The 16,767-nt window shown below is 32.7% G+C and overlaps 1 protein-coding gene across 1 annotated transcript in view; it reads right to left on the reverse strand.

Annotated features, from left to right (window-relative positions):
• Positions 1-16,767, reverse strand: part of ELP4 (elongator acetyltransferase complex subunit 4) — a 242,556-nt gene that overhangs the window by 165,669 nt on the left and 60,120 nt on the right. Inside the window, exons 4-5 of the mRNA XM_041722909.1 lie at positions 15,217-15,348; positions 8,957-9,096 (exon numbers count right to left, since the gene is read on the reverse strand). Of these exons, the coding sequence (XP_041578843.1) occupies positions 8,957-9,096; positions 15,217-15,348 (272 nt within the window). The remainder of the gene's footprint in view (positions 1-8,956; positions 9,097-15,216; positions 15,349-16,767) is intronic.

A 16,767-nucleotide genomic window follows, 5' to 3' on the forward strand; every position in this document is an offset into this window, starting at 1 on the left:
TTTTCACCAACATGGCCTTTCAGGTCCTTAAACCACTGTCTTTCCTTTCTTGGCACACTGGCTGGCTCCAACACCCCCCCCCCCCCCCCGCCACTCCCAAATAATTCTTGGCTACTCCCTTTTGTAGAATGGCTTTGGTCTTCTTATCTCCAGGTCTCAGCTCAAATGCTTTGTCTTCAGAGAGGCCAGTTCTGAACAACTCAAAGCATATCCCCCTATTCCCATATAACCTGTGGAAAATGTTCTTTTTATTACTTATGGCAACTCTTAATGGCAAATATATTTATCTAGGTTTTTAAAAATTGTATGCTTTTTTACTAGACTGTAAACACTATACATGGTCAAGGATAACAGCTGCTTTGTTTACTACAATAAACCTAGAGTTTAGCTTGCTAGACTCATAAAAGGTGCTTAGGTTCATAGGTATTCATGTCAGATAATGTGTTCTAATAAATACTTCAGGATGTTTTTTAGATCAGTAAATGACACCAACCTAGTTCTATTGTCTGAAATCTGGAAAACATTCTTGATATTCCCTTTATTCTTTCCACAACCTCAATGAGATCAAAGAGATCAGAGCTGTAGCTAGCAATCAGATTAAACAAGGGTCCCAGGCCTTATAGGATCTCTGTTAGAATGTGGGTTTATTATTCTGGATGTTGCTATAGAAGATTTTTTTTCTTAAAGATTTTTACTTTTAAGTAATCTCTGTTACCTAACATGGGACCCAAACCCACAACCTCAAGATCAAGAGTCATGTGATTCTACTGACTCAGCAGGCCAGGTGCCTCCAGAATGAGTTCATTTTTCTGAATGAGATTGGAAGTAAGTGGAGTGTTTGTGCCAGAGTAGTGATAAGAGATGACTTTTGCTGTAAAACTGTACTAACAAGATAAGCTATTAGTCACATATAGCTACTTATATTTATGTTAATTAAATTAAAACAACTCTTCTTTAAATGTTTGGTAAAATTCACCTGTGAAGCCATCTAGCCCTGGACTTTTGTTTGTGGGGAATTATTTGATTTCTGACTCAATTTCTTTGCTGATTATTGGTCTGTTCAAGTGCTCTCTCTCTCTCTCTCTCTCTCTCTCTGGTAGGTTCTATGTGTCTAGAAATTTATCCAGTTTTTCCAATTTTTCCAATTTGTTGGCATATAGTTTTCATAATATTCTCTTATAATTGATTGCATTTCTTTGGTGCTTCATTTATTGTGTTTTTCTAGCTCCTTTAGGTGTATGATCAGGTTATTTGAATTTTTTTTTGCTTCTTGAGGTAGACCTATATTGCTATATACTTCCCTCCTAAAATTGCTTTTGCTGCAGGTATCTTTAAGTTTAAAATGAGTCTCCTGCAGGCAGCATGTAGATGGATCTTGTTTTCTCATCCATCATGACAACCTATGTCTTTTGACTGGAATCATTAATCCATTTGCATTCAAAGTATTATTGATAGATATATATTAATTACCATTTTTTTCTTATTTTGTCATTGTTTCTAAAGATTTTCTCTGACATCGATTTTTGTCAAACTATTCCAAAAAATAGAAAAGGGAGGAAAACTTACAAATTCATTCTATGAGGCCAGCATTACCCTGATACCAAAATCAGATACAGACTCCATTAAAAAAGAGAGCTATAGGCCAATATCCCTGATTAACATGCATACAAAAATTCTCAGTAAAATACTAGCAAACAGAATTCAAAAATATATTAAAAAAAATCATTCACTACAATCAAGTGGGATTAATTCCTGAACTGAAAGAGTAGTTCAATATCACAAATCAATCAAAGTGATACATCACGTTAAGAAAAGAACTATTTAATTATTTCAATACAGGCAGATAAAGCATTTGACAAAGTACAACATCCATCCATGATAAAAACCCTCAGGAAAGTAGGTTTAGAGGGAACATACCTCAACATAATAAAGACCATGTATGAAAAACGCACAACTACTATCATCCTCAATGTGGAAAAACTCTATAATCAGGAACAAGACAGGGACACCCACTCTCACCATTGTTATTTAACATGGTACTGGCAGTCTTAGCCATAGCAATCAGATCACAAAAAGAAATAAAAGGCATCCAAGTCACTAAGGAAGAAGTCAAACTGTCACTATTTGCAGAACATAATGCTCTACACAGAAAGCCCAAAAAAACTGCTAACATTGATACACGAATTCAGGAAAGTCACAAGGTTCAAAATCAATGTACAGAAATCTGTTGCGTTTCTATACATCAATAATGAAGCAGCAGAATGAGAAATCAAGGAATCAATTCCATTTTTAATTGTACCAAAACCCATAAGATACTTAGGAATAAACCTAACCGAAGAGGTTAAAGACCTGTACTCTGAAAGCTATAAAACACTGATGAAAGAAATTGAAGATGACACAAAGAAATGGAAAGACATTCTGTGCTCACGTATTGAAAGAACAGATATTGTTAAAATGTCTGTATTACCCAAAGCAATCTACACATTTAATGCATCCCTATCAAAATACCAATAGCATTTTTCACAGAGTTAGAACAAACAATCCTAAAATTTGTATGGAACCATAAAAGAGCTGGAATAGCCAAAGTGACCTTGAAAAAGCAAATCAAAGCTGGAGGCACTATAATTTCAGACTTCAGGTTATATTACAAAGTTGTAGTGATCAAAACAGTAGGATACTGGCACAAAAATAGACACACAGGTCAATGGAACAGAACAGAAAACCCAGAAATAAACCCATAATTACATGGTCAATTAATTTTGACAAAGTAGGAAAGATAATGCAATGGGAAAAAGATAATCTCTTTAACAAATGATGTTGGGAAAACTAGACAGCAACATTCAAAACAATAAACTGGACCACTTTCTCACACAAACACAAAAAAATTCAAAACAGATAAAACACCTAAATGTGAGACCTGAAACCATAAAAACCTAGAGAACACAGGCAGTAATCTCACTGACATTGGCCATAGCAACTTCTCACTAGATACAGCTCCTAAGGTAAGGGAAACAAAATAAAAAATAACCTATTGGGACTTCATCAAAATAAAAAGCTTCTGAACAATGAAGGAAACAATCAAGAAAACTAAAAGGCAACCTAGAGAATGGGAGAAGATTTTTGCAAATGACATATCTGATAGAGTTAGTATTCAAAATCTATAAAGGCTTATAAAACTCAAGAGCCAAATAATCCAATTAAAAAATGAACAGAAGACACGTACAGACATTTCTCTAAAGACGACATTCTGATGGTGAACAGACCCAAGAAAAGATGCTCAACATAATTCATCATCAGAGAAATACGAATCAGAACTATAATAAGATAACACCTTACACCTGTCAGAATGGCTAAAATCAACAACACAAGAAACACCAGTGCTGGCAAGGATGTGGAGAAAGGGGAACCCTCTTACACTGTTGATGGCAATGCAAACTGGTGCAGCCACTCGGGAAAACAGTATGGAGGTTTCTCAAAAAGTTAAAAACAGAACTACCCTATGATCCAGCAATTTCACTACTAGATATCTAACCAAAGAATATAAAAATACTAATCAAAGGGATACATGCACTGATGTTTATAAGAGTGTTATCTAAAAGAGCCAAATTATGGAAACAGCCCATATGTCCATCAACTGATGAATGAATAAAGAAGGGGTGTGTGTGTATATGTATATGTATATATATATATGTACATATATGTATATTCATGGAATAAATTCATATAATACACACATACATGCTGAATAATATTCAGCAACAAAAAAGAATACAATCTTGCCATTTGCACCGATGTGTATGGAGCTAAGAGTATTATTCTAAGCAAAATAAGTCAGAGAAAGATAAATACCATATAATTTCACTCATATGTGGAATTTAAGAAACAAAGCAAATGTACAAAGGGGAAAAAAAGAGAGACAAACCAAGAAACAGACTCTTAAACTACAGAGAACAAATGATGATTACCAGAGGGGAGGTAGGTAGAGATGGGTAAAATATGTCATAGGAATGAAGGTGTGTACTTGCTGTGATGAGCCCTGGGTGTTGTATGGAAGTGCTGAATCACTATATTGTATGTCTGAAACTATTATTACACTGTATATTAATTAACTGAAATTGAAATAAAAACATAAAAAAATAAAAATTTCAGGAGTTGCTGAAAGGTTGGATGTAGGGAGTGAGAGAGAGGAGACAAGGGTCTAAGATTACTTTATTGAAAGAAGAATGAAATTTGGAAGGACATACATTAATAAGAGAGAGTATGTCTAGGGAACAATGACTGGGACTAGGAATGTAGGAATTAGGTGGGTAATAATAAAACAAATGCCTACTAATGAAGACTAATGAGCAACTAATTTCAGCATACCCAAAGGCTCTCTTGAAGGACAGAAAAATAAAGGCAAACATGTAAGCAAGTAATTTCTTTTCACTGGTTAAAATGAGATTTAGGATTAATAGTTCTCTCTCAGAATTTTTAGATATTTTCTTTTTACTTTAATCGTATCACCAGCAAAAAGGCCAATGAGTAAAATCCCTCCTCACATTTACATCTTGCTTTTCCTTAAGCTCCAAGATTTGTATTAATATATCACTCACTATATCCTTTTAATAAAGTAGTTTAGCATACTCCTGTTCTGAGCCTGTAGTCTCACCTAGAAGTTCTCTCACAAAATTCCACTCCCATGAGTGAATTTTCTACTTGTAACTTCTAAATATACCATGGCTGTCTGCTTCTCAATGTAAGAGATCAGTAGTTTTGAAATAAAATATACTCTTACATGGCTATGTTTCAGTTATTAGTTTTATCCCACTAAATCTTTGAGCTAAGAACAAGGGTATAGTTAATCTGAGTTATTACTATACTTTGTGCATTGATTCACTAGTTCATCAACTATAACTCAACACCTGTGTCCTAGATTCATGGAATAGAGACGAAGATAGCATAAACCCCTTCTTCAAGGATTTCCAATGCTTTAGAGGGAAGAAAAAAATGTAGACAAGACAATTATAGTGTAATGTGTTAAATGTTTGACAGAGTATGAACAAAAGGCAGTAGGAATGTATGAGTGGTCATAACTATAATTTGTCTATGAAAATATTACAGAAGGCTTATACAGATGTTACATTTAAGTGGTAAACAGACTTGGCGAAATAAGAAAAAAGAATGACTTCTTAAATCTTAATATTCTTATCCTTTCTGTTGATTTTCTCCTAAAAAGATAACTAGTTCTTCCAGAATTCAGCTCATTCAACGTAATTAATACAAAACTTTTAGTTAATATAAGAAGCTACTAACCATTTTTAGGATATCCATGTAAAAATAAAATCTTGAATTTCAAAGAAACATATCAAAATGAATTCATTCTATTTACTACCAATTGTATGTAAACTCAATATTCAAGATCTGTTCTATTAAAAAATAACATTTTATAATACAGTGGTTATATCAATTGGATTGGGTTCCTATAACAAAATGCCACAAACTGAGTGGTTTAAATAATAGGAATTAATTTTGTCGAAGTTCTGGTGACTACAAGTCTGGGATCAAGGTGCTAGCAGCTTTGGTATCTAGGTGATAATGCTCTTGTTGGGTTACAGATGATCACTTTGTTGCTATGTTGCTCATATGGCCTTTCATGTACATGTTCTCAAGGGAAGAGAAGGAGCTGGATATCTTTACCTCTTTTTAAGAACACCAATCCTATCAGGCCAAGGTCCCACTTTCATGACCTCATCCAACTCCAATTATCTCCCAAGGGCCTCATTTTCAAATATCATCACATTGGGTTTCAACATATAAATCTGGGGTAGCAGGGAGCAGTGGGTAGAATCACAAACATTCCGTTTGTAACAGTAGGTTAAGCAGTATGTTGGTAGGTTTGTTAATAAATAAGGAAGCCAAGACACTATCCCTATCGTGAAGATGAGCATTATCTTCCTGAGGAAAACAACTGTCCTTGTATACCCGTTAGCAAAGCTTAATTTAAAAAAATGCCAAATTAAAAAAATCTTAGATTACAGAATTATTCTCAAAATCAGTTTTCCTATCACTATTCTGTGACTCAGATTATCTGATTTAGGACAATGAAATATAACAAAACCATCTGGTAATATCAGAATCATATGGTTTTTATAGCCAGGCTTTCATTTGAAAGTTTAAATTATATGTATGACCATTTTCTATAGGCATACCAGTAAATAATTTTAAATTAGTTAATGCAATTTTAAATGACCTTCAGTTTTTCTTACCATAAAAAACTTTGTTTCAACAATGCCTTTTAGAATATATGAAATTATATATTATATCCTCATATATGATACTGGGACACAGCTATATCCTCTAGTCTTCATTATAGGAAAAGTATAGACAACTAGTAAAGCTTAGCTTTATTGTTTTATAAATGAACCAGTAAAGTTCATTGTAGTGAAATGAGCACATGCTTTTCATAAATTAAATCTCACATGGTAAGTACTCATTTTCAAAATTAATTTAATTACATGTTTAAAGTTTAATTACATTTAATTAAGCATTTAAGTTTTATATGAAATAAATGAATTATCAGTTAACTGCTATGAAATGAAATATTGCCTTGATAATTAAAATCTATAAATTTTCCTATTCTGTGCAAAACTTCTAGTTCTCAAAAACATTCTGGAAAAAAATATGTATTTTAAAGTCTGTAGTAGTATATTCTCATAGCTGATTAAGGTGTAGTTTTTCCTGGCAGCTGGCTTCATGTGCTGTACAGTTACTACAGCAGCAAATGGAGGCAGTCTGGCACAGAATAAAAAGCAGAGGTTTTGAAGATTTGGGTTTGGGTCATAGACTTGGTCACTAACAGCTTAAGAGAGTGGGAAAGCTACTTAAGCATCTGTGACATCAAGTTCCTAAAAAATGGGGATAATATTACTTCTCTTGGAGGGTTGTGGGAGGATTTGACGAGATATCCCATGATCAAATGCCTGGAACAGTGCCTGACATGGAACAGGTATTCAAAATAAGTTAATTCCCTCCTTCTTTTAGTTGCTGAATGGATGAACAAAAACCTTGTACTTTGGTGCTTAAAAAAGTCTTACTCTTAAAGTATTTTATTAATTACAAAAATAACACCATATTTTTCATTTCCTTACATTACACTTAAGGGACATTTTACATTTTTTATTTCCTTAAGGACTCCATAAATTGAAGCAATATAGCATTATTGTTAACACAGAATTCTGAGTCAGAAAGAACTGACTTTGAATTTGGGTTCCACTACCTACTCTTTGAAAAATCAGGGAAAAGTTATTTCCCACACCATAAACGTATAAGTATACCTGGTTTAGTGAATGGAAGAACTAGTATAATCCATATAATCACTCAATCTTAACAAAATTCTAGTGATATGGGTAGGACAAATGTATCCCCCAACCCAATTTTTCACAGAAGGATATTTATTTTCACTAAATTTAAGGGAAATTAAGCTTAACAGCAGGATGGACTCAGTGTCAGAACTAAGATTTTAAAATTTCTTTTTCAGTACTCTTTCCTTCATAACATAGGAAGGTAAAGGCAAAGGACACCAATATCTCTTTTAAGCAGTAAAGCAAAAAAGAAAGAGAAGGATCTGATTTAGGTTAATCCCGGTTCTATCACTTAATAGTGAGCCTCAAACAAATAACTTCTGTGAATTTTAGTAACTTCTTCTGGAAAATGGGAATATATACTTTGTTAGGGCTCATACAAGGATTGCACTACTACTAACAAATGTAATACATAGAGGAATGACGGACACACACGAGAGTCATTCATTAATGGCTGCTAATACTAAGACAACATCAAAGCACCACTTCTGGTAAGTCTCAAGCCATAAAATGGAGAAACCATAATGAAGATTTTTTATTTTTTGAAACAGATTTAATAACAATAAATAGGATAGTTTTCATTAAATTCTCAAGCCATATTCCTGGAAAGAGACTCTAGACTTGTGAGTCACTTCAGTTCACAACTTCTTGTCTATTAAATCTCCATGTAATAACTCATCTCATTTTGAAAATAATGGTTTTACAATATGAAAAAAAGAGAAGCAACAACCTATTCCATGGATTACTTTCTTTGATTCAACTGCAGTAAGAACTGAAATTACATAGTCTTAACACTTTATAAAGTATTCAATGTCAAGGACTGTAATTTTCAGTTTTGCCTCAATAAAGGTAGCACTATAAACATGTTATGTTGGTTTAATATTTAAAACTCTTCATTGGGCCAGCCCCGGTGGCTCAGCGGTTTAGCACCGCTTTTGGCCCAGGGCTTGATCCTGGAGACCCGGGATCGAGTCCCATGTTGGGCTCCCAGTGTGGAGCCTGCTTCTCCTTCTGCCTGTCTTTCTCTCTCTCTCTCATGAATTAAAAAAAAAAAAAAATCTTAAGAAAAAAACAACTCTTCATTGTAAAACTCAAAAAAATCCTAAATTCTTCAAAGGCAACCTAAAAAAATACAAATTACTGTATTTACAGAATAATGAGAAATAGAAAGACTTAATAAATATTAGAAAATATACACTTGTTTACTTTCTGAAAGGACACTTAACTGAAAAACAGCAGTACTTCATACCATTTTCACTGCTATTATATTAATACGTAGTATTTAGTTATCTATCTGCATTTAGGGCTAAAAGACCTTGATTTAAAAACTATTCCACATTTTCTTGACAATAAAACCAGCAGGTATTATAATTTTGGTATCCAGACTTTTTAAACAGCAAATTAAGAATAACAGCATATCCAACAGTTACAGGACCAGAAAAAGAAAATCACATATAAAGAAATAATATGAAGCATATGTACAATTAAGGTTACGTATTATATAGAAAACATTTATTATTAGAATATGTACCTTTAGTTACGTATTCTTTCAAAGAATGTGGTAAAGATGCACTCTGTTAACTTGTGGAATCAGAATTGGGTCATTAACTTACCATGGTTCTATATTAAGAGTTGGGGATAATTTTTCTGGAAAAAAAAATCCATGCCATATTGAAGCCTCAATTAGTTCTTGTGGCATCCTTTTTGATAAATCATAATAGTGACCAAATCTTGAAGAAGATACTGGTCCAGGCTGTTAAGAAAAGCCATATTAGTTGTTTAAGAAAAACCATATTAGTTGTTTAAAAATTACTTTTTTTTAAACTACAATGTATTTTAAATACATTCAGCAAAATGCTGATATATTTGTGCATTTTAATGCTGATAGGAAGAGCTGATATACACAGACTTAATAAGTTTCAAAAAGAGCATACTATAATTTTTATTATTTTCAATGATACTTAGAAATCAACCTTTTCCTCTCCCATGTTTCTTTGCTCTTGGTGGCTCCCTAAATTTGATAAGAACTTGAACACCTCTTTGCTCTTCTTACTGTATATACCTGCCTAAGCTAAAAAGAAATTAATATATATGTCTTAATTATTTTTAAAGTTTCCAGTTTAAATGACAAATCAAATATGGAATTGCTAAGAACTAATGAAAACTTAAGCCAATGAAATCACTGGTGAGGGGCCCAAAAGAAACTAGCTATTGATACTACATATTTGCATTTTCAGACTTAAAGAATGCCTAACAACATTAGATTATACAGTAACATAGAATAAAAAAATTTAAGTCTGATAGAAACATTTTCCTCAGTCTGTGAGTTTGGCATTTATTTTCTAAGTAAAATGACTGTTCATCCCTTCTTAAGATACCGTTAATTTTCATTAACGAAAGAGACCGATCAATCAGCTCAACCTAATGTTTTCAATACAAAGTATATACAAGTATGTTACCCAAAACATGATTTATCTATTTACCAGGGCAGTATTAGCAAATAAATTAAGAGACATAAAGTATGTTTCTTAAAAATAGGGTAAAGTTTTTAAATGTAAAGTTATTATTATAAAGCAATTTAAACAAGGTCTGTTCTTTGGCCTATAATCTATTCTTTATCCGGATTATAGTTCAGAATGTTTTTACTGCAATCTCTGCTAGAGCTCATCTTTTTATTGTGTAAGTCCAAGCCCCCTTAATGTTTTAGAAAGGCCTTGACTAACTGAACTTTGATCTGATGTCTTCATTGAGAAAAACACCAGGTTGCCCATTTCAGATGCAAATCCTCCAAAGGCCCAATAGAATTTAGTAAAGACAAGCAAAAAAGAAGAAACAAGAAGTTTCCAGGATCCTCTTTGAGAATCCTGGGGCACACTGGTGTCCTTAATCCACACTGCTCCATGGATTAAGGTAGGTGATAACCTTTCCTGATTCAAAAGAATAAGCAGAGTGCCTACAAACTGGGTGGAGACTAGGATTTGGTAATAATAAAACACCATGCAATAAAAGCTTGGTCTATGTCAGAAGCCTCTGAAAAGGCCTCAATGTACCACATTCCCAGGCCTAGTAGGGAAGCTTGCAAAAGCCTACCTGAATCAAATAAGCATGAATAATCTATTTTAGCAGACTGGCCATGGGGAGAGAGAAAGAAAGAGAGACTTTTCGCTTCTTTTAAGTTTGAGTTAATAAATTTATTAGTGCACTGAAGGTTCTTGAAGTCTTGGGCACTCAGAGAAATATGCTAAATTGCCAAGAAGCAAAGTATGCTTTTTAAGTTGCCGTCTCTATTAATGTTTCTAATTATAATATTAATGTGATAGAAATCTCAGATTTGGGATGAATCAAGGCAGAAAATTGATTTCATGCTGTGACAGTTTACATATAGAACACATAATTTATTAAAATGTAAGAATAAATTTGGAAGCTTTTATTACAATTAATATTTTTAGAAATTAAGATTAGATACATCAACTAAAATATTCACAAGGTAGAAATTATAAATTTTATTGATGATGGAAAAACTCTAGTCCTTCAATAAAAATGAAAATGAAAAATAAATATAGCCTTACAGGGAAAAACAATTTTCTAAGGTTTTTTTCTACCCAAGACACAAAGCATTAACATATAATCAGATTTTTTAAAATAGTATGAAATCTTTTGAGGCTTAGAATTATAAAACAAAGACTTCAAATATTTCCTCTGAAAAAAGAAAACTAAATGCTTTAAATCTGATAATAATCCTTGGAAAAATAGCAACTCTACAAAAAAGATGCATTAAAAATCATAATATCATCAATAGCTCATCAGTTTTATTACTCTGTTTCATAAGAACATGTTGCTTTAGTTTTACATTATGAAAACTTCTGTTTCACAGACACACACTAACCTTTACCTCTGTCAACTGTGGAATGGAGAATAATGGAATGGTTCAGTAAAAATTTACTATGATAAGGGAAAATTAACTCTCATGGGGGGCCAGAAGTAGCACAGAGCAATAAAACAATACCATCCCTCACCTCCAATACATTAGAAAGAAACAAAACTTTCAGACAAAAGCTGCACTACAAATAGTCTAAATAAGACATTTTCTTATTATTGTTATCATTTTTTGTTTCTCAATATGGCATAATAGAAAGCAAGAATCCAAATAGTTAACTACTTCGAGCCTCAGTAATAACTATTTTGTTAGGCTGCTGTGAGAATCTAATGCAATACTGGCAATGAATATTTTGTAATTGTAAAGAACTACATGAATGATATTAATCATTATTCTTGTGTCATGATTCACTAGAGAATCATTAGATCTATCACTATCCTTTGTGATTACATTACCTCATTCAAAAAATGGCATTTGTTGTCACCTGCAATATGCACACATCTATCACAGGACTATTGTGGCTGAACCACTGGGAAAGAAAACCAAAGTGTAATAAGGATTTAATATAATAAAGATCTAATACACTAATACATGAAGTGCTGGAGCCATTGTAGGCTTTGGTAATAGAACTATGTAATACTGAAGAAATTGGGTCTCAGTATATGCTGTAAGGAAATAGAATAGGGTGAAAGGGAATAAGAGTCTTCCCTTCTTGGGGTAAAAAGGGAAAAGGACTTGATGATTGGATAGGTGAAAAAGGGCATTCCACTTAAGAGAATCAAAATCACAGGACAAGGGAAGGGGGGCTTTTTAAAACTACACACCCTTCCAACTGGAAGTAGCACTGCTTTATACTTTACTGAACTACTGTTACTGATTTAGTGTGCATACTCATCCTTTTCTGCATTCCCTAAGTGGGAATGTGACTACACTCTTAGGAACTGATGGCAACTTATATTAAAAGGCATCTCTGATAAATGACACAGCTAGTTTTGGACTACTTGTTTAATATTTATTCATAATAGTTTTAACTATAAAACACAGAAAACCTAGGGTTTTGTTGTTTTTAAACTAATAATGGCAAGGTAAAATCTAGATTTATAAAGTAGATGATGGTTGATCACCAAACTCTATCAGTCTTGGCAAATCCTTATATATAAAATTTCTGTTACAGGCAAATATACATGCTGGTGACATTTCAAAGAAAATCAAAAGAAGTCAGAAGATTCTATTTTGTAAACTTGACAGAACTCATTTATAAATACTAATAAACTTAAGTTTGACCATTGACGGTAAATTCAAATAAGCTATTTTTATTCTACTTGTATTAATTAATGCAACTTAGCTCAGGTTTGCATTTAATTCACAGAATATATAATTCATTCACTCATGTATCCAACAAATAGCTATGGAGCACCCACTATATGCCAGTAAAACAAGATATTCAAAGTCCCTTTCTTTTATTGAGCTCACAGTCCAGCAGGAGGACACAGATGATACTGTCTGTTAGGTGATGATAAGTGCCCTAAAGAAAAATAAGACAGTGAAAGGAGATGAGAGAGAGAGCGGTTTTATTTTATAGAGACGAAGAAAAGAATACTTTCCTCATAAAGTGGTATTTTACTGGAGAACTCAAGAAAACAGGAGACTAAGTCATCTGGGAAAGATCATTGTAACAAGAGGACAATTTTTAAAACTGTAAACTCTGAAAACTGATCACAGTGTTTATGTGTTAATATGTGACCATTAAGAAGTTTAATTTCATAGATAAAATAACATCATATTCTAAAGCGAAGAGAGGAATAAGGACTACTCACTTATATGTAAAGGGGGCAAGAATTATTTGTAATTATAAAGAAACAATGTAAGAAACAAAGAACTTTTGCCCCAACTTTAAACAGATTTTGTAACAAGCAGTTAAAAATAAAAGGCTTAAAGTTTCAGTTATTTGAATCTTTAGCAACAATTTGATATGAAGAATGTTAGTAATCAATGAAAAACCAAAACAGCTGAGATTAGAATGAAAATAAATGCAAGATTCAAGTGACTTATATAACCTACAATTGGACTGGCATATTGCCTCTCCAAAAAAGCTAAAATTTAAGAGCTTTTGTTCATTATTGACTCTTTCAGAACATACCAGTAGAAAAATGAGAATATAGTCACTCTTTACAAAAGAGTCACCATTAAGCCCAGGAATTTAAATGAAACTACCCGCTTAAGACATGAAGGAAGTTCTTTGCCATTAGGGCTCTCAAGTGCTAGTCCTACATTCCTTGTCTGTTTTAATCTCTATCACTCTGCTCACATTTTCCTAAGCAGAATAACTACATTTATTCTGGCCTCTTATACCCAGTTCTCAATCACATCCAAGTGACGCAATGCCTGCCAACAACTGTCTGCACAGACCATCCCCCTATTTTTTAATGCATATGTATAGTATTCTACTATACACCAATACTGTAATTTATTTAACCAAATGCTTTTCAATCTTCTGTTATGAAAAATATGCTATATAAATAGCTCATATCCTCGTTTTACATGAGTAAATATATTCATAATGTAAATCTCCAAAATATCAAAAGGTATGTGTTTTTTTAATTCCGAAGTATAGTACCAAAATAATGTTAGAAGTACTTTAAAATATATTTTTGAGTGCTATGGATACAAAAATAAGAAACTAGATAATTATGTATGGAAAGCTATCAGAGTGGTAATATTTGCACTTGGAGAAGGTGGAGTTGGTGAAAAAGAAAGTGAAAAGCATTACCAGTAGAAATATAAGCAATTTACAAAGAGCAACTTTCATAGGATTGGTGAATATAGTGTTTTGTTTTTTTTTAAGATTTTATTTATTTATTCACGAGACACACACACACAGAGGCACAGACACAGTCAGAGGGAGAAGCAGGTGCCATGCAGGGAGCCCGACATGGGAATCAATCCCCGGACTCTAGGAAAACACCCTGGGCTGAAGGAGGTGCTAAACCGCTGAGCCACCTGGACTGCCCTGAATACAGTGTTTTTTATTTACACAGGAGACTTAAAGGTAGGCTTGGATTAGATTGTGTAGATCTTATACACAGTCTGGACAAGTTTGTATTTCATACTGCAAGCTTATAGTGGCAAACAGGTTTCATCTCCTATGCTAAATCTAATATATTTTCTGGTAGTGACCACCCAGAACATGACAGAGAATTCTAAGGCATTGTCTAGGCTTGGCAGAGGGTTCTAGGATTGACAGTTGGCATGCAGTTAGACGGAGGCAGTGGAAATGGTATACCAAATCAGGCATTTGCAGTTAAGAAATGTTATAAACGTATTTCTGCCCTTGGGGAAGGTAACAGTGATGTAGAAGACAGAAGGATAGACTACGGGTATTGTGTCTTATTCAGATTAGAATTTCTTTCTTTTCTACCAGTATGATGTCTGGTAGACATTAAAGTATTCTGAAAAATAAATAAATAAACAATAAAATGAAGGAGCTAATAAACAAACAGAGCCTTCACAAGGAGCAGAGCACATAAGCTTTCGTGGGTAAATTTACTGACATCTGTATTCTCAGAAATTTTCCTTTCACTTCCTATCTCTTAGTCTATCCTTGATAGATGAGGTTAAAATATAGTGATACAAAATGTACAGGAATAAAAACAGTAATTCTAAAGAACAACCACTTATGCTGAATATTTATAGGTAACCAAGATGGATAAAAATAGCTTAATGAGTTCACTTACTCTGGCTTGCAACCCTAGAATAAAAGATTCCATATGGAGATTATGGAAGAAATGAAATCTATTTTGGTAAAAAATTTTTTGCCATAATTTTATTTTTTAAGAAATGTCATCTTGGTAAAATACAAATAAAATATCTAGTTATTTAAATAAGCATATATACATTGCAGTGCATTTAAGGAATAACAGGTATACCACAAAAGATTCTATAAAATGAAAACAAATACATTTGCAAATTTTAGAAATAGTTTGAATGTTGACTTACCTCCATCTTGGGTAATAACTGGTAACGCCAAGCTATTTTCATCTTAATATTAGATTCTGGTGTTTTATGATTGCATACATCTTCATCAAAATCTTTTTTACAATTATCATCAAGTAATGGTGCAGGAAGTTCCTAAGAAAACAGAATGATACATTACTGAGCATCTGTGATTAAAAAATGTAACAATTTTCTTAAATCATAATATTAGCAATACTAGAACTTTCCAATGCCTTGATGCCTTAAAATTGATTCAATCATATAGTCATAACAGTATGGCTATTTTTAGAACAGAGGAAAATGATATATATACTATTGTGAAGTATTTTTAGCATAAACAAGAATTTAAAGAAAATAATCAAATTTTTATACTATGAAAAAGCAAATGTTATTGCAAGAAGTATGATCTTTTATACACACACACACACACACACACACTAAAAGCAAAGCCTGGAATTAACATTTATGTATTACATTTAATTATTGTTATGTCTGCTGCAAGGTAAAAATAAAGCATGTGTGCAATCTGTTTACTAGTTTGTAATACTAGAATTCAAAAAACTCATTCACCTAAATAATCAGTGAAGTAACAACAATAAGACATTTATTTTGCCCTTACCAAATGTTAGTTTTTTACCTGTATGCTTATGTCTCTTCTTTTAACAATGAAAATAGAACTTAAAATCTCATTAAGAGACACCGAAGTCCAATTTTACCTTTTCTTCTTTGGAAGCTGACCCAGGGAGTAGCTATTAAAAACATATGGAAAACATTTGTGTGTGTTTGTGTTTGTGTGTGTGTGTGTGTGTGTGTGTGTATGTGTGTGTGTGTGTGAAGAGGAACTACAGAAATAATGCAAAGAAAAAGTACCTAAGTTTTTGGAGAAGGAAAGCACACACAGTAGTTTTATTACATATTATTATTTTTATATTAGCAAAAATCATAACGATAATGTGGGGTGCTGAATTAGTAAACATAATCTTGTGCTAGGACATAAATTAGTCTAAACTGTAGCTTTTACTTTGCAAAATCAAATTTATTTATGTTTAGAATCATGTCAACTAATCAGCTGGAAAAACACATTAAACATCACGTATTTTAGTTATCTACTAAAAGAACCTCCAAAGAACCATACTTTAATTTATACAATTAGAAACTAGCTATACCATTTAAACTCTGACTCCATCTCCCCACAAAGCATTATTATCTTACAAAATTTTGTAATATTATCTTAGAAAATAAAAAATAACTTATTTTTTCAATGGAAATAAATATTTGTGAGGCATGTAGTACAATATGCATAGTGTTTATGAGTTTGAATTCTATATCCAGATTGTTTAGGTCCACATCTTAACTTTACACACTAAAAGCTAAGTCTGTGGTTACCCTGACCACTACTGGACCTCTATGTCTCTATTCATCATCTGAAATATAAAGATATCAGTATTTATTTCGTTGAGTTTTTGTAAGGAATAAAGAAGTAAAACATGTGAAATGCAAAGAATGGTGCTTGCTGCATATTAAGTACTTAATAAACAATTATAAGAATTAAGT

The sequence above is a fragment of the Vulpes lagopus genome, chromosome 11, assembly GCF_018345385.1.
Source record: "Vulpes lagopus strain Blue_001 chromosome 11, ASM1834538v1, whole genome shotgun sequence".
NCBI lineage: Eukaryota > Metazoa > Chordata > Mammalia > Carnivora > Canidae > Vulpes > Vulpes lagopus.